Source organism: Simochromis diagramma, unplaced genomic scaffold, assembly GCF_900408965.1.
Source record: "Simochromis diagramma unplaced genomic scaffold, fSimDia1.1 OVJJ01000322.1, whole genome shotgun sequence".
Taxonomy (NCBI): domain Eukaryota; kingdom Metazoa; phylum Chordata; class Actinopteri; order Cichliformes; family Cichlidae; genus Simochromis; species Simochromis diagramma.
Window position 1 is genome coordinate 32,431 of NW_024386731.1, and position 22,032 is coordinate 54,462.

Below are 22,032 nucleotides of genomic sequence, written 5' to 3' on the forward strand. Positions count from 1 at the left end.
GTGCTTAGAGCGACTGGTCCTATCACACTTCAAATCCTGTCTCCCCCCCACCCTGGACCCCCACCAATTCGCATACCGCCAGAACAGGAGCACAGAGGATGCAGTCTCCATCGCAATGCACTCTGTCCTCTCACACCTGGACAACAACAACACCTACGCCAGAATGCTGTTTATAGACTTCAGTTCAGCATTCAATACAATCCACCCCTCACAACTCATCAGGAAACTGACAGACCTGGGCATCAGTTCCCTCATCTGCAAATGGTTACTGGACTTCCTGACCAACCGCCCCCAACATGTCCGGCTGGATAACCACTGCTCATCTACCATCACAATGAACACCGGTGTACCACAAGGCTGTGTGATGAGCCCTTTCCTCTACTCCCTCTTCACCCATGACTGCAGACCTGCTGATGGTTCCAACACCATCATTAAGTTTGCAGATGACACCACGGTGATTGGCCTCATCAGTGACAACGATGAGGCCGCCTACAGGGAAGAGGTGGATCGTCTGGCTGAGTGGTGCGACACAAACAACCTGCTGCTTAACACCGACAAGACCAAGGAGCTCATCGTGGACTACAGGAGGAATGCTGACCCACATCCACCCATCCACATTAAGGGGACGGCTGTGGAGCGTGTGAGCAGCTTCAAGTTCCTGGGAGTCCACATCTCTGAGGATCTCACCTGGACGACCAACTGCTCCAAGCTGGTCAAGAAGGCTCACCAGCGCCTTTTCTTCTTGAGGACTCTGAGGAAGAACCACCTGTCCTCAGACATCCTGGTGAACTTCTATCGCTGCACCATCGAGAGCATCCTGACCAACTGTATAACAGTCTGGTACGGGAACTGCTCTGCCTCGGACCGGAAGGCGTTGCAGAGGGTCGTGAAAACTGCCCAGCGCATCGCCGGAGCACCACTTCCTGCCATAAAAGACATCTACAGGAAGCGGTGTCTGAAAAGGGCTGGGAAAATCATCAAAGACCCCAGTCACCCATCGCATGGACTCTTCACCCTCCTGCCCTCTGGGAGGCGCCACAGGAGCCTCCGGACTAAGACCACCAGGTACCGGAACAGCTTCTTCCCCACAGCTGTCAGACTCCTGAACTCTGCCTCCTGACATCTGACCCACGTTAAACTCATGGACTGAACATACACACACCCACAACCACCTACACACACACACAATGGACAACTGTACCCTCAAACACACAATAATAACATGGACTGAACCACCACTCACAACCACTAGCACTAGCACCTCTGTAGAAACTATCTACACCCTCACTTATCTTAACTGCACTACTGTATAGCTCTGTGTAAATAATCATTCTGTACATTCGATAATCTTTAATCCTACAACTGTTTACAACTTGCATAGTTCCCATTTCTGTATAGCTGTATATCTCAGATTCTGTAAAGTTATTTATTTCATATTCTGTATAGTTTTTCATATTTATATCCTGTTCATATCCTGTACATAGCTTGTACTCACTACAGCCTGTACATACTTATAGTTATAGAATATTCACAACATACTTCATACCGTGTACATTATAACATACCATAATAGACCCATTTCTGTAATATACTCACATATCTATATTATTGCTAATATATATTGTAATATATCTATATCACTAAAGCACTTCTGGATGGATGCAAACTGCATTTCGTTGCCCTGTACCTGTGCATGTGCAATGACAATAAAGTTGAATTCTATTCTATTCTATTCTAAACAGGGTCCCAGCTTCTCCTGGGAAAAGTCACCACTGCCATAATCCTCGCAGCCCGGACCCTCCACACATCACACATCAGACTGCGGAGACAGAGCATGAAGGTGGTAAGGAGGAACTAAGGGGGGCGAGGCTGGGCAATGTGACTTCGATTGCTCTGTTGAGGGCGGGGCTCGATGGCGAACCTTTGGCTGCTCTGGTGGGGGGTTTATGGGGGACAAAAAGGGATTGGGCCAGGGGTAGATCTGAGCCCAGCATTGACCCGCTCCATCATCTCCTCAGTGAATTTCAGGTGTGGGGAGGAGGGAGAAAGGGAGGGGGAAGAGGGTGATGGGGGTGATGGCCTGTCAGGGGTTTGGGGGACTGGGGAAGATCGTGGTCCCTGGTCCTGGTCGTTGGTGTTGTTGAGAGAGTTGGAGGCAAATAGGGACCCCTCTTCTTGCCTCAGATGTCTCTCCTTTCTGAGGCTCTTCCCGGGTGGGGGCAGATGGAGCTCCTCCTCAAGGTTTCTGCTGGGCTTTGTCTGTTCTTGGAGTACTGTTTGTTCCTCTTTATGAGATAACTCCTCGTTTATCTCAGCCTTGGCACCAAGCACAGATGGATGACGTATGGAATAAAACAAGTTGGAGGTGAACAGTTTCACCCCTGACTTGTTAAAATTAAATCCATTTGCTTTAAACAGATGCCTGCGTTCCCAAAAAATATTAAAGTTGTTGATAAAATGCACTGAGTGGTCAGCACATGCTGATATAAGCCATTTATTCAGTGCAAACAACCTGCTGAATCTCTCGTCTCCTCCTCTGACGGGCGGTACAGGTCCACTGATGAATACAGCTGCATTCAGAGAGTTTACAGTATTTAATAATCCAGTAAAGTCCCGTTTCAGAACCTCCGACTGTTGTTTGGACACATCGTTTGACCCTGTATGCAGAACAATGCAGAGGTGGGACCAAGTCATTGTTTTGCAAGTCTCAAGTAAGTCTCAAGTCTTTATCCTCAAGTCTCAAGTCAAGTCTCAAGTAATGTCAGGCAAGTCAGAGTCGAGTCTCAAGTCACTGGTGTAAAAGTCCAAGTAAAGTCACAAGTCTGAAATTTTGAATTTCAAGTCCTTTCGAGTCTTTAAAAAAAAAAACGAAAAAAGAATGTTGCAGTTATATGCTAAATGTAAATATTAGACCATGTAATTTTTAAATCTGTGTTTTTCTCAACACATGACAAAATAGTGAACTTAGAAAATATACACAAATTGTGAAATTGCACCTCTTTAAAATGCAGCTCAATTAAACTTAGCTCCAAGAATAATTTTCACCGACGGTTCTGAGATAAGCTGCATGTTATTCTTGGATGCGGTTGTAGGACCGGCTTTAAAATCGCATGACAAAAATATCATACACATTAAAAAAAAAACTGCATCACCAACGTAGCCTGGACAACATTTGCTAGTTAGATGAAGTCAGCTATCTCATCGTAGCATATTTATATGCATATTTATAATTATACGGTTCTTGGAGTGAGTGCATACACTCATGAAAGTTTAGTAACTTCAGGTCACTGCAACAAGCCCAGGTACAGTTTACCGACGGATGGGTACAGGACCTTGAAATGCACCGTGTAGAACGAAAGACCATCGTACGTATCATAAGTTTACCAGTCTCACAAATCGTCTTCATAAATACACATTCGTTAACCGTTTATTAATAGGACCTTTGAGCTCAATGGTAATTAATTAGCAGTGGAAATAATTTCTGGTACGCATCACAGAAATGTAGCAGTGACAATAATATTGTATGCTGTAATCGCACTGGGCAATTAGTGATACAAAAAACCTGTTTTATCCTGTGAATAAAAGTATATGTTTTTGTCAATGTACCATAATAACAGAAGCGAAACGCAATATTGTGTCAGGACAATTCACTATTTATGCACAATAAACACAGGAGCATAGCGCGACAATTTCTGTTCAGCGTCAGACTTGCTTGTAACCTATATCACCAATTATGTTATGAAAATGACGTATTAACTACAACAGAAGACTGACCTTTGTGGAAATGCTTGGAGCAGACTAACATGTGAGCTGGAGTGTTCTGGGACGTTATATTTGATCTTTGAATGGCTGCAATCCAGGCCACCCGTCGCCTTTTTGTTACTTCGGAAACATGGCTTGAACAATTTCTCTTCAACGACGTAATCCGATAACAACCGATCTCTTTACCTGTCGGCTTCCCGTGGCTGTCATGTGACCGGCTATTGCAGTTAATAATACAACAGCTTCTTGCCATTTTTTGTGTTTCTTTTTATCGCTGTGTGACTGATTTCAATTAAAAGCCTGCGTGCGCTAGTACCTCTTGCCACGAGTTCCCAGAATCCTTTGTGGTTCTACCCCTGAATGACGTCACATTTTCAATCTCTATATAATATGCATGTTAAATTTTATATTTGGGGTGAAATATCAAGTCTTTTCAAGTAAACCGGTTCAAGTCCAATTCAAGTCCCAGGTCATTGGTGTAAAAGTCTAAGTCAAGTCACAAGTCTTACAACATTTTTTCAAGTCAAGTCTAAAGTCATAAAATTAATGACTCGAGTCTGACTCGAGTCCAAGTCATGTGACTCGAGTCCACACCTCTGGAACAATGTTTGTCACAGTTGGATATTCATCTGCAATTTGAAGAATTCTCTCCTTCAGGTTGTTGACCATATCGTTAGGAAAGCAGAGGACTTTAGTGTTCTTACCGCACATCCTTTGTACATCCTTTATGGCAGAGTCACCCACAATCAGAGCTTCAGGCCTAGCCTTTAGCTTTCCCTGTGACCTTTTACTTTTCAAAAGATTTTCGGACCTTACTTCGCTACTTTTAGATGGATGGTTGTCCGATATAGATCCAGGGTCCTTTGATAGTGGAGCAAATCTGTTCTGCAGTTTCACATTCAGTTTTTTTAAAGGTTTGTTGTTAACCTTCCTATTCACGGTTGTCCAGTCCTGTTTCCTCTCGTATACAGGGGTAGAAGATCTTCTCTGTCTCGTAGGAAGTGAAGGCCAGTCGGTTTCAGAGATTTCAGCTCGTTGTGCCCTGCCTGTGATACGTCCTCCCCCTTCCAGGAGACATGATTTATGTCTTGGTTTTGCACCAAGACAGTCCAAGGGGGGATTATCGTTTGAGGATTTATAATAGTGCACAAAGTCTACTTTCTTGGTCATGTTATCTGTGCTCCTTAGCTGTGTACTAGCTTGCTCATCGCCATTGTTTTGAATCAAAGGCAAGGTTGTTTCATTTCCACACAGTCCATTTACCTCCACGTTTACTTCTAAGCGATGAATTTTTGTCTCCAGTACTGCAATCTTCTGCAGGAGGCTGTGGTAGTCATCTGTGGAGAGGGAAGGCATCTTGTTGCTAGTTAGCCTAGCGGTTAGCACCTTTCCAGGCTATTGAGGCTGCTCTGTGCCCAGACGCTGTAATCAGGCTTCAGCTGTGTCTAGGCCACAGACACACGGAGCGCTGAGGATAAGGTAACTATAAAAATGTTGCCGTTTCTGTTAAGAACACTTTAGTCCTAATGATCTATAAGTGTCCAGAAGCTATCGCAGGTAAGCTCATACGGAAAAAAGGGGAAAAAAAATCAGCATAAAAATCAATACAAATCAATAAAAGAAGCAAAGCATTTAAAGAGCAAAGAGATGAAGCGTCCACACTCACAAAGGGGGAGGAGTTTTTCCAAAGGGGGAGGATCAAAGTTGCAGACAATGGCAGTGAAGCGAGTGAGTTTATTTACAGTGAGTGAAAATGAACAGAAGTAAGGACAAAACTAAGTGAGAACCTAAATTTGGTAAAACTAGAGGAACAAACCTGAAATCGTACAAACACGGGAAAACATCACGGAGAGTGTAGAGTAGAGAGACACAGAGTTACACAGACAAACCATCAAGGAACACAGGAAGACACACGACAAATACACGCAAGGTAACAAGGGAATGACACACCAGAGGGGAACACAGCTGAACCTAGTTAGACACAACGAGACACAAACCTTCAAAGTAAAACAGGAAACTCACAGACTATTTTACAACACAAACTCAGGGACACAAACAAAGTGTTATGAAACGGCTGTGTGCAGGCAGGAAAAGGACCCAAAGTGCAGACCAAACACAACCTAGAGATCAAAAACAGAAAACACTGGAGCCCAGAAAATAACCAAACAAAAAAAAAAAAAAAAAAAAAAAAAAAAAAGGCCCACAAAAGGCGCAGGCAGCCAGGAAAACACTCCCAAAAAAGTTCAGGGGGCCGGCCTGGAGGTCAATAACGCAAAAGTCCAAAGAACAGTTCTGGAGGCTGACCGCGGAGCCAGCGACAGAGCAGGTCAGGAGGTCGGCCACGACAGCAATGATGTCCAGCCAACGACCTGGAAAGTGGCCGGACAGGACGAGGACGAGCAGGCCGGACAGGACGAGGTGAGGCAGGACAAGACACCTCCGGGCAAGGCAATGGCGTGGGAGCCGCAGATGGAGGAGCGGTGGTGGTGTTGCAGGCGACGGCGTGGGAGCCACAGATGGTGGTGCTGCAGGCGACAGCGTGGGAGCCGCAGATGGTGGCGCTGCAGGCGACGAAGACTGGACAGGCCTCTCAGACCCTCCAGCGGAGACAGAAGGCTGAACGGGCCCCTCGGGCCAGGAGATGGCTGGAGCGGTTCTCCAGAACCCCCAGCAGGAACAATAGACAAAGGCCGGACGGGCCCCTCGGACTCTCCAGCAGGAACAGGTGGCTGGACAGGCTCCTCGGGCCCTCCAGCGTAGACAGAAGGCTGAACCTGGCTGGACCTCAGCCTCCCTCACCTGAAGCACTGAACACTTAGACCCCCACGGCAACATTATTTTGCGTTTCTACCTTTAAAAGCCGGAGAGCAGTCAAATGGTGGAAGTGGAAGCTAAATTGGCTAGTCATTCATATGTATATTAGGCTGTTACCTGGGAATTCTGGAGGGAGGGGAGTGGGGGTGTGTGATTGAGGGGGTGGGGGAGCTGCTAAAAGCTGTGCACTTCCTTTTGTGTTTCATCTTGATGCATTCTCAATCATCCAGGGAAATAAATCTCCAAAAGTCACCAACTTGGAGTGTTTCAGTTTGCCATCTTAGGGAGAAATCAACACACATGGGTGTAGGTCCTTTGTTGCTGAGATTTATTGATAAAAACAGTACAAAAAACCAACCATTTGCACACATATTTACAAATAATAATAAAAAGCGAGTGAGTACATTACAACATTTTCAGCAATCACTCACAATCCTGGCACTGCCATGGTATCTGTAGTCTGCATTTACCACATGTGTATCTGTAGAAGTGAACACATCGCACAGTGGCCTGATTTCTCTTGCATTTGTGTTTGACCTGACACGTTGCTCTTTTTCCAGATCAATGGTCCATTGTGGCATCAATCAGACCACTGGTATAATAAAAGCATAATCACAACTGATAAGTTCGCTGCAATTTCCAGTGTGTGGGGATCATTTGTCACCAACTATGGAAATAACAATTTATCTTATTTCTTAGGTGTTTTCAACCTCTGCTGCCACGCTGACGGCGTATGTGGCCAAACGGAAGAAGACAGTCTATATTCTTAGCAGCATGCACAGCGTGGTTCAGACTGATAACACTACCAAAAGGAAGCCAAACACTGTCACCCTTTACAACAAAACTAAGTGTGGCGTGGATGTGATGGATGCCAGGATTGTGAGTGATTGCTGAAAATGTTGAAATGTATTCACTCACTTTTTATTATTATTTGTAAATATGTGTGCAAATGGTTGGTTTTTTGTACTGTTTTTATCAATAAATCTCAGCAACAAAGGACATACACCCATGTGTGTTGATTTCTCCCTAAGATGGCAAACTGAAACACTCCAAGTTGGTGACTTTTGGAGATTTATTTCCCTGGATGATTGAGAATGCATCAAGCTGAAACACAAAAGGGAAGTTCACAGCTTTTAGCAGCTCCCCCACCCCCTCAATCACACACCCCCACTCCCCTCCCTCCAGAATTCCCAGGTAACAGCCTAATATACATATGAATGACTAGCCAATTTAGCTTCCACTTCCACCATTTGACTGCTCTCCGGGTTTTATAGGTAGAAAGGTAGAAGCCTGGGGATGCTAGTCTAAACAGGTGCAGGGGAATGCTGGGCCCGAGCTGCCCTGGGAGCAGGAACACAACGGGGCGAAGGAGCAGGCTCAGGAAACACAGACTCCTCTAAAATGTTTTTTAGCTTCCTACCACCACCATGTCTAACACTCTTAACAGTCTCAGTTTTAGCAGTGTTCATATGATTGTCTTTTTCCAGCTCAGAGGAACAAAAGCAGTCATTATAACTCACCACTGGGAGTTGCTCCGCAGAGAAAGAGTGGTGACAGTGTGAGTGCCGACTCCTCCGGGAAGTGGGGGGTGACAAACTGGGCTGCAAATCCTCCAACAGACCGGGCTGCAATGAGGAATCAGAGAGTTTATGAAGCTCAGAACACTGCAGTCCCATAAAGAGAGCAAAAGACTGTAGCGGAGTAAGTTCAATGTCTGCCGTTGCGTAATCCTTCTTCCTCCACTGCTTCAGCCTCTTGTTGGACTGGTAATCCGGGGGTGGAGGTGGAGGTGTAGCGACCGGAGAGAATGAGCACGTGCTCAATCTGATCGTCCGAGGCATAGGCACCGGCTCGGCCGTAGCCATGGCAGTTTGGAGGCTGTGGGGGCCTCCCCAAGCCAAACGTGACCCATAGAAGGGTGACTGGAGCTCCCGGGCATGCTTAGCCCTGTGACTCACGTTCTCCTTTAGGAAGGCAGAAACTGCGGGTTGCCGATACCACACGGAATCTGCTGGGTCCATGTTCTGGTCGTGATCTTCTGGTCATGATCTTCTGTTATGAAACGGCTGTGTGCAGGCAAGAAAAGGACCCAAAGTGCAGACTCGGGAGACAGACGTGAACTCAAAAAACAGCTTTAACGCTGAACTCAAAGTAACAAACTTCCAAAGTACAAACATTAACACAGGCATGAAAACAAAACACACAGCATGAGTGAGGGTAGATAAGAGTAGATCACAACACGGACACAGAGAAACACAGGGCTTAAATACACAGAGGGAGCAATCAGGGAAAGGGTAACAGGAGGGAAACACAGCTGGGGAAAATCAGGCCTAACGAGACAAAGAAAGCAAAACCAGACACATTTACATGAGACACGGACTTTCAAAGTAAAACAGGAAACATAACACAGAGACGCAAACTTGACAAGGGGATACAGCTGACAGGGGAGACAGAGCAACTAGAGAACACAGAGACATAAACCATAAGACAGAACTCTAACAAAGAAACCAAAGACTAGAAATGATAAATAATATAATAAACTCAAAACCCTGGGTCAACGACCCAGGCATCCTAACACAGAGCAAAGGGGGGAGACGCAGGTAGGAATAATAAAACACAAGAACCAAACCCTGGGAACTAATACAAAATCAGAAGAAACCAGAAAGTAATAACAATAAATTCAAAACGCTGGATCAGCGACCCCGGACCATAACACTGTGCCTGTTCTTAATACTTAATTACATGAAGAACAAAAACAAAAGTCAGGGGTCAAGAATTGTATTGTTAAGTACTGAAAGATAAATAAAACACTGAAGGGAAGTGTAACCACAAGTGCTTCCGAAATAGAAAAACAAAAGGGCCAGAAGTATGAAATAGAGCAGGTTGTGTGAGGCCAAAATAAAATATTATAAAAACAGCCTAATAAAACACAACTCTTAAAAATAACATAAAGACAAAGAAAAAAGTATGAATATAAACATAATTATAAATATCGCTTTGTATTATATCTTACTATGTACAGTATATGAAAGAATAGTAGTACAATTGCAAGAAAAAAATGTGAATTTACAAAGCACACAGAACAGAAACATAGCATAATGTTCATAAATTCAGGAGGTCATGGAATTTATCCAGAGAATAGCTGATTTATTCCAAATATGTCCACCATATAAATCCACATATTGTGTGCAATCTAACCTGTTAGATATAGAAAGACGTATTTATTAAAATAATATTACTAAAAATATTGCGACTCTGTTGTGAAGAAAAAAATTCTGTAATACTTTGCAGGTTTTCAGCAAACACATAGTTTAAGTGAAAGGAACTCTTACTTTTTCAGAATACTAAGACATTTGGACAATTTTATGCTATCCAAATTTGCCATTTCTGCAAGCCAGGCCTTCTTGTCCAACATTAGTGTCTGACCTCAACAATGGGCTTCTGCATGAAGGGCAAATAATTCCCATAAACACTTGTGGAAAACCTACAAGAGTTGAAGCTCTAATAGATGCAAATGCTAGGCCAACTAAGAAAGTAAAATGTTAAGAGAACATTTGTACTAACAAGGCCTTCAGGTTATGGCCTCTAGGGTTGCATGGAATTGGTCACATGAGCTAGTAGCTCAGTTGATGTAATGAGATCCACAGAGGAAAAAAAGAAATCATAAGGTCGTTCCACTTACTGTAATAATTCACTTTCTCATTCCTGAAACAACAGTGGTTCTCATAGTCTGGTATCTTACATTTGTATGAATTTCATCTCATTTGTTCTCCCTGTTGTACAGTCTGACTGTTGCATTTTTAATTCTATCACTGAATGATTGAAGTTAGTCAAATGTAAAATATAACAATCTCAATTGTTGAAGTCGTAAAAGGTTTTCACTGGCTCTTTTTTTGGTTGGGAGGTGATATTTTGACTTTTTTATTTCGTTTGCTTTATTTGACATTTAGTTTCATGGAGCGAATGCATGATGAATTTAATGAGACATATATAACTTTTGGTGGGCACATTGAATTGGAAAAATACAAATTTCTGTATTTTGCTTTCATGTTTACTGCTTATATTCTAATACTCTGCAGTAATTCAACCATAGTTTGCCTCATCTGGATTAAGAAAAGCCTCCATGAGCCTATGTATGTTTTCATTGCAGCTTTGTTGCTCAACTCTGTTATGTTCAGTACAAATATCTACCCCAAACTATTAATGGACTTTTTATCTGAGAAACAGATTACAACTCACTCACTATGCAGGTTTCAGGGAATTATTTATTACTCTTTAACTGGTTCAGAGTTCTTTCTCTTGGCATCCATGGCATATGACAGGTATGTGTCCATATCTAAACCTTTGCAATATCATACTATTATGAGAAAAACAACTGTCACACTTTTGTTGGTTTTAGCTTGGCTTCTGCCTGCTTGTCAGCTTGTGCCATCAGCTGTATTCAGCAACAACTCACAAATCTGCAATTTCACTTTGAATGGAATTTTTTGTAATAATGCGATTTCCAAGCTTTATTGTGCAACCCCAAAAACATCCTACTTAATGTATGGTGTGTTTATTCTATTTAACACTGTATTTCTTCCTTTGCTTTTCATAATGTTTACATACACAAAAATATTTAGAATATGCTATCGAAGCTGCAGGGAGGTCAGGAAAAAAGCTGCACAGACCTGTTTACCTCACCTGCTCGTTTTGATCAGCTTCACATGTTTATGTTCGTATGATATAATTATAGCTCGACTGGAAATTAATTTATCTCAAACTACACGTTTCATAATGACTTTACAAGTGGTTTTGTATCATCCTCTCTTTAATCCAATTGTATATGGACTGAAAATGAAAGAAATCTCTCAACACCTCAGAAGGTTGTTTTGTCATTGCGTCTTATGTGTCAAAACGGATGTTGGAAGTGCAGTCATTTCCTTTGTGATTCAAGTTCAAAGGCCTGACTTCTCTACAGTCTAGACATTTCCTTGTACAGCAGATAATTTACATGTTAAAAATTATAATTAGCTCATTTTCAAGTTATCGTAGCCATACTAAAAATGTGTATTATAGTCTTATTTGACTTTGGTTACTGACTAATGCAAATTTTATAGATTAGTTATTGTATTGTATTGTAATAGTAATATTACTATTTTATTATTACCATAATTAAAAACCATCTAAATCTTAAACAGTATATAAGTAGTTCCTTATATCTATATTACATTCAGATAAAGTTCTCTTATTGTGTGTTTTTAAGTGTATACCGTGTACTGTTCAAACAAGATGTTTTATACAACCCTTTTTCCTGTATATCCACATCATATTTCCTTACTCATGCTAAGCTGTAATAACCTATGCATGTAATATATATATATATAAAAAAACACCCAGCACGCCCCTGCGGGCGGTTTATCCTTCAAGCTCGGGTCCTCTACCAGAGGCCTGGGAGCTTGAGGGTCCTGCGCAGTATCTTAGCTGTTCCCAGGACTGCGCTCTTCTGGACAGAGATCTCCAATGTTATTCCCGGGATCTGCTGGAGCCACTCGCCTAGCTTGGGAGTCACCGCACCTAGTGCTCCGATTACCACGGGGACCACCGTTACCTTCACCCTCCACATCCTCTCGAGCTCTTCTCTGAGCCCTTGGTATTTCTCCAGCTTCTCGTGTTCCTTCTTCCTGATATTGCTGTCATTCGGAACCGCTATATCGATCACTACGGCCGTCTTCTTCTGTTTGTCTACCACCACTATGTCCGGTTGGTTAGCCACCACCATTTTGTCCGTCTGTATCTGGAAGTCCCACAGGATCTTAGCTCGGTCATTCTCCACCACCCTTGGGGGCATCTGCCATTTTGACCTCGGGACTTCCAGGTTATACTCGGCACAGATGTTCCTGTACACTATGCCGGCCACTTGGTTATGGCGTTCCATGTATGCCTTTCCTGCTAGCATCTTGCACCCTGCTATTATGTGCTGGATTGTCTCTGGGGCATCTTTACACAGCCTGCACCTGGGGTCTTGCCTGGTGTGATAGACCCCAGCCTCTATGGATCTTGTGCTCAGAGCTTGTTCTTGTGCTGCCATGATTAGTGCCTCTGTGCTGTCTTTCAGTCCAGCTTTGTCCAGCCACTGGTAGGATTTCTGGATATCAGCCACCTCCTCTATCTGCCGGTGGTACATACCGTGCAGGGGCCTGTCCTTCCATGATGGTTCCTCGTCTCCCTCCTCTTTCTTGGGTTTCTGCTGCCTGAGGTATTCACTGAGCACTCGGTCAGTTGGGGCCATCTTCCCAATGTATTCTTGGATGTTCGTTGTCTCATCCTGGACTGTGGTGCTGACACTCACCAGTCCCCAGCCCCCTTCCTTCCGCTTAGCGTACAGCCTCAGGGTGCTGGACTTGGGGTGAAACCCTCCATGCATGGTAAGGAGCTTTCTTGTCTTTATGTCAGTGGCTTCTATCTCCTCCTTTGGCCAGCCTATTACCCCAGCAGGGTACCTGATCACGGGCAGGGCGTACGTGTTGATGGCCCGGATCTTGTTCTTACCATTCAGCTGACTCCTCAGGACTTGCCTGACCCTCTGCAGGTACTTGGTGGTTGCAGCTTTTCTAGCGGCCTCTTCATGGTTCCCATTCGCCTGCGGGATCCCCAGGTACTTGTAACTGTCCTCTATGTCTGCAATGTTGCCTTCTGGTAGTTAAATCCCCTCAATTCTGACTACATTCGCCTGGTAATTGGAAGGTTGCTGGTTCGAGCCCCGGCTTGGACAGTCTCGGTCGTTGTGTCCTTGGGCAAGACACTTCACCCGTTGCCTACTGGTGGTGGTCAGAGGGCCCGGTGGCGCCAGTGTCCGGCAGCCTCGCCTCTGTCAGTGCGCCCCAGGGTGGCTGTGGCTACAATGTAGCTTGCCATCACCAGTGTGTGAATGTGTGCGTGAATGGGTGGATGACTGGATATGTAAAGCGCTTTGGGGTCCTTAGGGACTAGTAAAAGCGCTATATAAGTACAGGCCATTTACCATTTACCATTTACCTTCCCTCTCTTTGTTACCATCCGACTACACTTCTCCAGTCCGAACGACATTCCAATGTCATTGCTGTATAGCCTGGTAGTGTGGATCAGTGAATCGATGTCTCGTTCACTCTTGGCATACAGCTTGATGACATCCATGTACAGGAGGTGGCTGACAACTGCTCCATTCCGTAGTCGGTATCCATAGCCAGTCTTGTTAATGATCTCACTGAGGGGGTTCAGGCCTATGCAGAACAGCAGTGGGGACAGAGCATCTCCTTGGTAGATCCCGCACTTGATGGTGACTTGTGCTATGGGCTTGGAGTTGGCCTCTAGTGTTGTACGCCACATCCCCATTGAGTTCCTGATGAAGGCTCTTAGGGTCCCATTGATCTTGTACAATTCTAGGCATTCCAGTATCCAGCTGTGGGGCATTGAGTCATAGGCCTTCTTGTAATCAATCCAGGCAGTGCACAGGTTGGTCAGTCTGGTCTTGCAGTCTCGGCTGACTGTTCTGTCTACCAGTAGCTGGTGTTTTGCACCTCTGGTATTCTTGCCAATTCCTTTCTGTGTCCCGCTCATGTATTGACCCATGTGCCTGTTCATCTTAGCCGATATGATGCCTGACAGGAGCTTCCATGTAGTACTGAGGCAGGTTATTGGTCGGTAGTTGGAGGGGACTGGTCCCTTCTTGGGGACCTTTGGGATCAGGACCGTCCGACCTTCGGTTAGCCATTCCGGGTGTCTCTCGTTAACTAGCAGCTGGTTCATTTGTGCTGCCAGACGCTCCTGGAGTGCAGCCAGCTTCTTTAGCCAGTAGGCGTGAACCATGTCGGGCCCTGGTGCTGTCCAACTCTTCATACTGGAGACCCTTTCTTGGATATCTGCCACTGTGATGGTTACTGGACCCTGTTCAGGGAGGTCGCTGTGGTCTGCCCTCAGATCCACTAGCCACTGAGCATTGCCGTTATGGGTTGCGTCCTTCTCCCATATGCTCTTCCAGTATTGCTCCGTCTCCAGCCTTGGTGGTGCTGTTCTCTTATTATTATTATTGTTCCCTTGCCACTGAGAGTACACCTTTGCTGGTTCTGTGGAGAACAGCTGGTTTATTCTCCTGCCTTCTATCTCTCTGGTGTACCTCCTCAAGCAGCTGGCCAAGGCTGTGAGTCTTTGCTTGGCAGTTTCCAAGGCCTCAGGTATGGACAGCTTGCTGTATTTCTTATGCACCTTCTTTGTTGCACCTTTCTGCAACTCCGTTAGTTGGCTAACCTCCCTCCCTGCTACTTTGATCTTGCCGTCTAGCCTCCTTCTCCATGGAGGGTACTGCCCCTTGTGGCTGTTCAACTTGTAGCCAAGCATCTCACTGATCTCACTGTTTTCCAGACTTCTGTGTTTTCTTGTATATAGATCTTCCTGGACCCATCCTTGTTGTCATCCCTAGTGTATGTTCGTGAGCGTGAGTGTTTTCCGAGTTGCTACGGTGACCATGGAGGACAGTGGTGTGTGGCCGAAGACAAGTGTGGTTTTCCCTCCCCCGTCCCTGGATTTCCTGGAGCCCCTATTCCCTTGCACTTTGTATATAGCAGCTGGAGATATTGTTTTGTTTTTTTCCCTTCTTTATTTATAACGTTTTTACATGTAATTTGACATATCAGGCCCAATAAAGTAAGTACCAACAAATACCGAGAAATATCTCAATACAGATTAGGTCATTAAAATTTGGATGATAACAATAAAACAGAAAAAATAAAAATAAAGAAAAAAGAGGGGGGGGGGGGGGGGAACAAACCCACACACAGAAAACAAAAAAAACTTCCCCCAAAACCAGAACAAAAGAGAACCCCATGATACTAAAGTTTAGTCTGTTGTAAGTTTTTCAGTGAATTGAAGTGAATTATAAAAGGCTGCCACACCGGTAAGAACTTATTAACATTTCACCTGGTGATATTGTAAATAAATTGTTCTTTCACAACATTAACAGAATCCTGCGCTTGATTCCACTCATTCACTGTGACAGAACAATCCAACCACATCAACAAATGTTGATGCATAAGCTTGGAGAAATTGTTAGCTTCACCCATGGATTTGCGCAATAGATACCCCGGTTAAGCTCACCATCTCAAACTAACCCTCCCTTTCCCAAGGAGGTCAACTAACATCCTAACAATGAGTGCTGTGCCACTTCCTGCCACACAAAGGTTATTGTCGCCTCAGGAACCATTCACCACTGAGTTGGACAAATGTTCGTGTTTTGTTACTTCGAGGATGATGGAGCCAAAATAGCCTACTTTGTGCCTTCACTAATCGGGCTATAACTCGCTCACTCTCAGCTCTCATTGATTCTGACACAGAGCAGAGCTTTTAGAGCAGAGCTTCTCTTGCCTGTTGACTACACATTCCCATTAGCGCCCTGCCTCACATGCTCTGTGTCTTCCTGATATAACTCATATTACAGAACCAGTCTCCCTCACCCTGTCTGTGAACAATACTGAAGTTATTATTTTGTTTGTTTTCAAAGTGCACCTCACTCCTCTCGTTTTGGATTACGACAGCATAATATCTGTATTAATTGGAAGAAAGAATGTGTGTCAGGGTGGGGAGAGGAAGGATGATCTGATATCCTCGTGTCGGTGTTGTTCCCAACTAACTAATCACATTGTTGTGACGTCCTCCTTTTGTCCCTTTGAAAAATACCACCTTAAAAAATCCACTTCACTTGCAAGAAGAGAAACCGCTTCTGTCCACCGATCCAGGAACTTGAAATCTTTGCATTTCAGGATACTTTTCGTGTTGGTGTTGTTCATCATCATAAATAATGTTGTTCCAGGTTCAACATTGCAAGTGACCAATCACCTTCTCCTGACGTCATCCGCGACCTCGAAAAAAACAAACGCATTCAAAAAATTTACTTCACTTGCGAGAAGAGAAACTGCTTCTGTCCACCGATCCAGGAACTTGAAATCTTTGCATTTCAGGATACTTTTCTTTAATAAACGGTAAGCATTATACATATTGTCCTTGCAGAGGTGGTTTCTCTTCTCGCAAGTGAAGTAAATTTTTTGAAGGCGTTTGTTTTTTTTCGAGGTCGCGGATGACGTCAGGAGAAGGTGATTGGTCACTTGCAATGTTGAACCTGGAACAACATTATTTATGATGATGAACAACACCAACACGAGGATATCAGATCGTCCGGGAGGGGAATGTCACTTGAGATGCCTTAAGTCTGCCAAGTCCCACAGCCAAGTCTCACTGCCGGAAATAAGTCTCACTCCCCAAAAAGCCTGATCTGTTACATAGTACCTGCAGTCTACCATGACATGGCAGAGGTATTTAGAAAAGGTAGAGTGCTGTCGCTACCTCCGCTCAGACCTTACGACTGCACAATAGACCTCCTCTACGGGGTGCTGCTTCTATCCAGCAGATCATGCAATTTGTCGCAACCCGAAAGGGAGGCCATGGAAAAATATATAACGGGGCTGCTAGCATCATTCGGCTATTCCTCCTCTCCAGTTTCTAGATCTTGGTGGTCCGTGAAGGACAGTGAATGGAAGCAGATCCCGGGACCAGGCCGCCCAACACCTCTTTGTTCCCACTTCCATCCATTCCCAGGTGGTGAATTGGGCGCACACTGCCAAGCTTATCTGTCACCCCGGGGTCCATCACACCAAAACCTTCCTCCAACATTTCTTCTGGTGGCCCCCTCTGCCTAAGGACACCGGGGAGTATGTGACCACCTGCTCCACCTGCACCAAAAACAAACTGGTGAATAAGTCACCTTCTGGTCTGCTCCAACATTTATCAATCCCTGGCGCCCTCGACTTCATTACTGGACTTCCTCCATCGGCAGGTAACACAGTCATACCAACAATCATAGATTGTTTCTCAAAAGCTGCCCACTTTCTAGCCTTATCCAAACTCCTCACAGATCTGGAGATGGCTCAACCACTCACCACATGCAGTTTTCATCCATAGTTTGGACAAACTGAGCACGCCAACCAAGAACTAAAGGCCACTCTCAGCCTCCAATCAGGTCATCTGGAGTGAGCAACTACCTTGGATAGAGTACGATCATAACATTCTCACCTCCTCTCACGTAGGTGTCGTCAAGTATAGAGGTCAACACGAGCAGCTCTCCTGCATACTTAGGAACAGAATAAACGCCTAGCTGATCAACACAGAAACCCTACTCTGGGCTACTTGGAAGGATAAAAGGTATGCCACAATTTGTTTACCTTCGGGCTGAATGCAAAAAAGTCACTGACTGCTTCATCAGGGTTACATGGTGAGAGAAGAAGGCGCAGGGTTGCAGCTTACCTTGAAGACCAGAGCATTGCGGGAGGACTGCCCCCAGCCCCGGATAACATACAACCACCTCCAAAATGAAATGCAACTTGGTATTTGGATAGACAAGGATTGTCGCTGAAGTAAAAACTTCTTTAAGGTTGGAAAATGTGGCTTCAGGTTCTGAAGATCAGAGGAAGGGAGTTTTTGTGGAGATTACTTTTTTAAGGGGTGTTGTTAACTGGCTGCAGTTTCAGATGAACCCGAGAAGGTGGTGGGAGGTGGGGGTTGGCCATTCCACCACTATCTTAATCTTTACCTTTTCAGTCTCCACTTCCTAGGTTACATTCTCACAGAGGGGTGAGAATGTAACCTAGGAAGGTAATAGATGATGAGCGAAATTCACATTTTTCTGCTTTGACATAAAGGCGGTGTATCCAGTGTTCCTTGGAAAAGATAAAAATCTTAGAACGTCATTTACTAAAGCCTGAAATACAGCAAGTGCATTAGTGAATCCAAAATGCATGACCAAGTATTTGAAATGACCTGACAGAGTATTGGAGGCTGTTTTCCACCTATCTCCCTCCATAATGTGTACAGAATGATAAGCATTGTGGAAGTCAAGTTTGGTGAAGATAGTGGCTCCCTGGCATGGTTCAAAGGCAGAATTAATCAGTGGCAAAGGATATTTATTTTTTTATTGTAATTTCATTCAGCCATAAAGAAAAAACCTTGCACGTACCGGCAAAGATGATGGGCAAATGATGCCTGCCACCAGCGACACACAGATGTATTTTTCCATAGCCTGCCTCTTTGGCAGCTAATGCTTGTACAGCAGCGGGACCCCAGGAAGGATGCGTCTATGGCACAGTCATATGGTATACAGCAGTAATGACATGGCCTTATCCTTGCTAAAGACTTCATGAAGATCATGGTATTTTAGGGGTACAGTGGTGAGATCTGTAGATGGAGTGGCCTCTGGGTGTGAGTTGGTTGAACCTGTGGGTAATGCAGACTGAAGACAGATAGCCAAAAAAAAACAAAAAAACCCCCCGCAGTTCTTGACTTTATTGGGGGTACGGTCAATATGGGAGTTATGGATTCCAGTTAAGTGATGAGATGTCCAGATAGAGGAGGATCCAAGGGAGGAATTCCTTTGACAAGTGTTTCAAGAAGAAGCAGGGCAGCCAGGTGAGTGATCCAGGAAATCCAGAGTTTTGAGAGGGAGCAAGCAGGTGAGTTGTTTAGCTGCTGCAGACGTTGCAGGAATGATTGCTGCTGATGCCTGCAGGTGTGACTGGGCCGGCCCTGGAAGCAGGTGCTGAACAACGAGGCCAAGGTGCAGAAGCTGAAAAAAAAAAAAAAAAAAAAAAACACCAAACAAAGAGACACTAACCTAAACCATGACACCAAATCTAGAAGCCACATATTCCCAAAAGCCGCCTCACCTTCTTTTTCATCTAGTGGCACAAACAGGATATGATAGTATTTGTTTTCTCCGTTTGAGAGCACACCCACCATCCCCCATGCACCATGACTAACTACACATAAAATTTACAGTTCTAGCAGTACATATGGAATGCTGGCAAGATGGTTAATGTTAGGATAAATATGTTTAGTTCGATTCAAAAGAAAGGGAAAGCTGTAATTCTGTAGCTGTAATGTATGGGCATAAGGCCAATCATGGAGTTATATACAAGACTTGTATAGCTTATTCACAAAGCGTCTTTCCGAAGAGAGAAGCTTAGTGAATAACAGGAGGAGAGGACTTGCAATATAAGATGATCAAATATTATGACTAAAGTAATTAACCACATTCAATATTATATGCATTATATAAATTGCACCCTATCAAAACTAATGCGAGGAAACAAAATGTTGAGAGAACATTTGCACAAGCACTAACTGTCATGTTTCCGATGCGACGGCTTCGGCGAAGAATAATAGGCGCGGGCAAAGGCTGCAAGCTCCCGAGCTTGTAACACCTCATGAGCTTCATGCAGCTGGTCCATCAAGCCCATATATTCTCTGAGCTGATGCAGATGAGGATTCCCCTCCAGGATCGCCTTGATAGCGTTAATCCTGATCGCCATCGCCTTAGCGTCCGTTGTGTGGGAAATCCGCTTAACCAGACATTGAATGCGGGAGATATCACACTCCCGGGACGAGCCCGCTGGGTCCAGGTTGTGGTCGCGTCGTTCTGTCATGTTTCGGCTCTGTGCACGCAGGCAGAGAGGAAGGACCCAAAATGCAGGACTCACGGAAGAGAAAGTGAATTCCAAAAAAACAGCTTTATTGCAGGGGTTACCGAACAGAAAACTAACTATACTGGAAAACAACTAGACTGGCATGAAGGCAAACAGAACACACAGGGAGTGAGGGCAGAAGACATTAACGACGCGACACCGAGTAGGGGAAGACACAGACACAAGAGGTGAACAGAGCGAAGAGGAAACAGCTGGGAGACACGGCTGACGCTGATTACACTGACGAGACAGGGAGAGCACAAAGCTGAAGGCACTGACATAGGACACAGACCTACAAAATAAAACAGGATGCACACGACAGACAGAGACACAGACGAAGACTCATAAGCAGGCATACCGAATATAACACATAGAACTCAAACAATAATAATCATCATCATCAACAAAACACCAGAGAAACAAAACGTTCATACAAAAATAGACCAGAACTCAGAATGCTGGGTCAATACTGACCCAGAACCGTGACACTAACAAGGCATACAAGTCATGAACTCTAGAGCTGGATTGTAGTGGTCACATGTCTCAGTTGCTATAATGAGATCCACAGGGAAAAAGAAAGATACATAAAGTCCTTTCACTGCTGAGACAATATCAGTCTGGTATCTTGCATTTGTATGAAATCCTGATCTCATCTGTTTTTCTCCCTGTTGTACATTCTGGCTGTTGTAGTCAATGGTGCTGGATTTTTATTTCTATTGTTGAATGATGACTTAAAATGTGAAGCTTAATGGTTATGTAGAAGTTCAGAAGAATTTGCAGAGGGTAACCAAGTGTCATAAAAGTCCCTGGCCAAATTTTGGTACAAAGTAAAGTTTGGTGCAAAGCTCACATTTAGACATCTTTAATTAGTGTCATTAGTTTACCTTTTACTTCGATGGAGCAAATGCATGATAAATTTAATGTGACAGATATAACTTTTGGTGGGCATATAGAATTGGAAAAATACAAATTTCTGTATTTTGCTTTCATGTTTACTGCTTATATTCTAATACTCTGCAGTAATTCAACCATAGTTTGCCTCATCTGGATTAAGAAAAGCTTCCATGAGCCTATGTATATTTTCATTGCAGCTTTGTTGCTCAACTCTGTTATGTTCAGTACAAATATCTACCCCAAACTTTTGGTAGACTTTTTATCTGAGAGGCAGATTACAACTCATTTACTTTGTAGCTTTCAAGGAATTATTTATTACTCTTTAACTGGTTCAGAGTTCTTTCTCTTGGCATCCATGGCATATGACAGGTATGTGTCCATATCTAAACCTTTGCAATATAATACTATATTATATAGTATTATAAAAGCAGCTGTCAAAATTTTATTGGTTTTAGCTTCTGCCTGCTTGTCAGCTTGTGCTATCAGCTGTAATAAGCAACACTTCACAAATCTGCAGTTTCATTTTAAATGGAATTTTTTTTAAATAATGCAATTTCCAAGCTTTACTGCGTAACTGTGGAAACACCATATTTAATATATGGTGTATTAATTCTACTTAACACTCTATTTCTTCCTTTATTTTTCATACTTTTTACATACACAAAAATATTTATAATATGCTATCGAAGCTGCAGAGAGGTCAGGAAAAAAGCTGCACAGACCTGTTTACCTCACCTGCTCGTTTTGATCAGCTTCTCATGTTTGTGTTCATATGATATAATTATAACTTGAGTGGAAATTAATTTATCCCAAACTGTACATTTCATAATGACTTTACAAGTGGTTTTGTATCATCCTCTCTTTAATCCAATTGTATATGGACTGAAAATGAAAGAAATCTCTCAACACCTCGGGAGGTTGTTTTGTCATTGCGTCTTATGTGTCAAAACGAATGTTGGAAGTGCAGTCATTTCCTTTGTGATTCAAGTTCAAAGGCCTGACTTCTCTCCAGAGTAGAGATTTCTTTGTAGAGCAGATA

The 22,032-nt window shown here is 43.8% G+C and overlaps 1 protein-coding gene across 1 annotated transcript; it reads left to right on the forward strand.

Moving 5' to 3' along the window:
• The first annotated feature begins 10,357 nt into the window (after nt 1-10,357).
• Nucleotides 10,358-11,541, forward strand: LOC120730316 (olfactory receptor 51E1-like). Its single transcript, XM_040026674.1, has one exon. The coding sequence runs from the start codon at nt 10,531-10,533 to the stop codon at nt 11,539-11,541; it is 1,011 nt and encodes a 336-aa protein (XP_039882608.1). The 5' UTR covers nt 10,358-10,530.
• Nucleotides 11,542-22,032: the final 10,491 nt, after the last annotated feature.

Bases quoted from the DNA above. Each gene is read 5' to 3' on its own strand.
- LOC120730316 (XM_040026674.1), top strand. From the start codon at position 10,531: ATGGAGCGAATGCATGATGAATTTAATGAGACATATATAACTTTTGGT.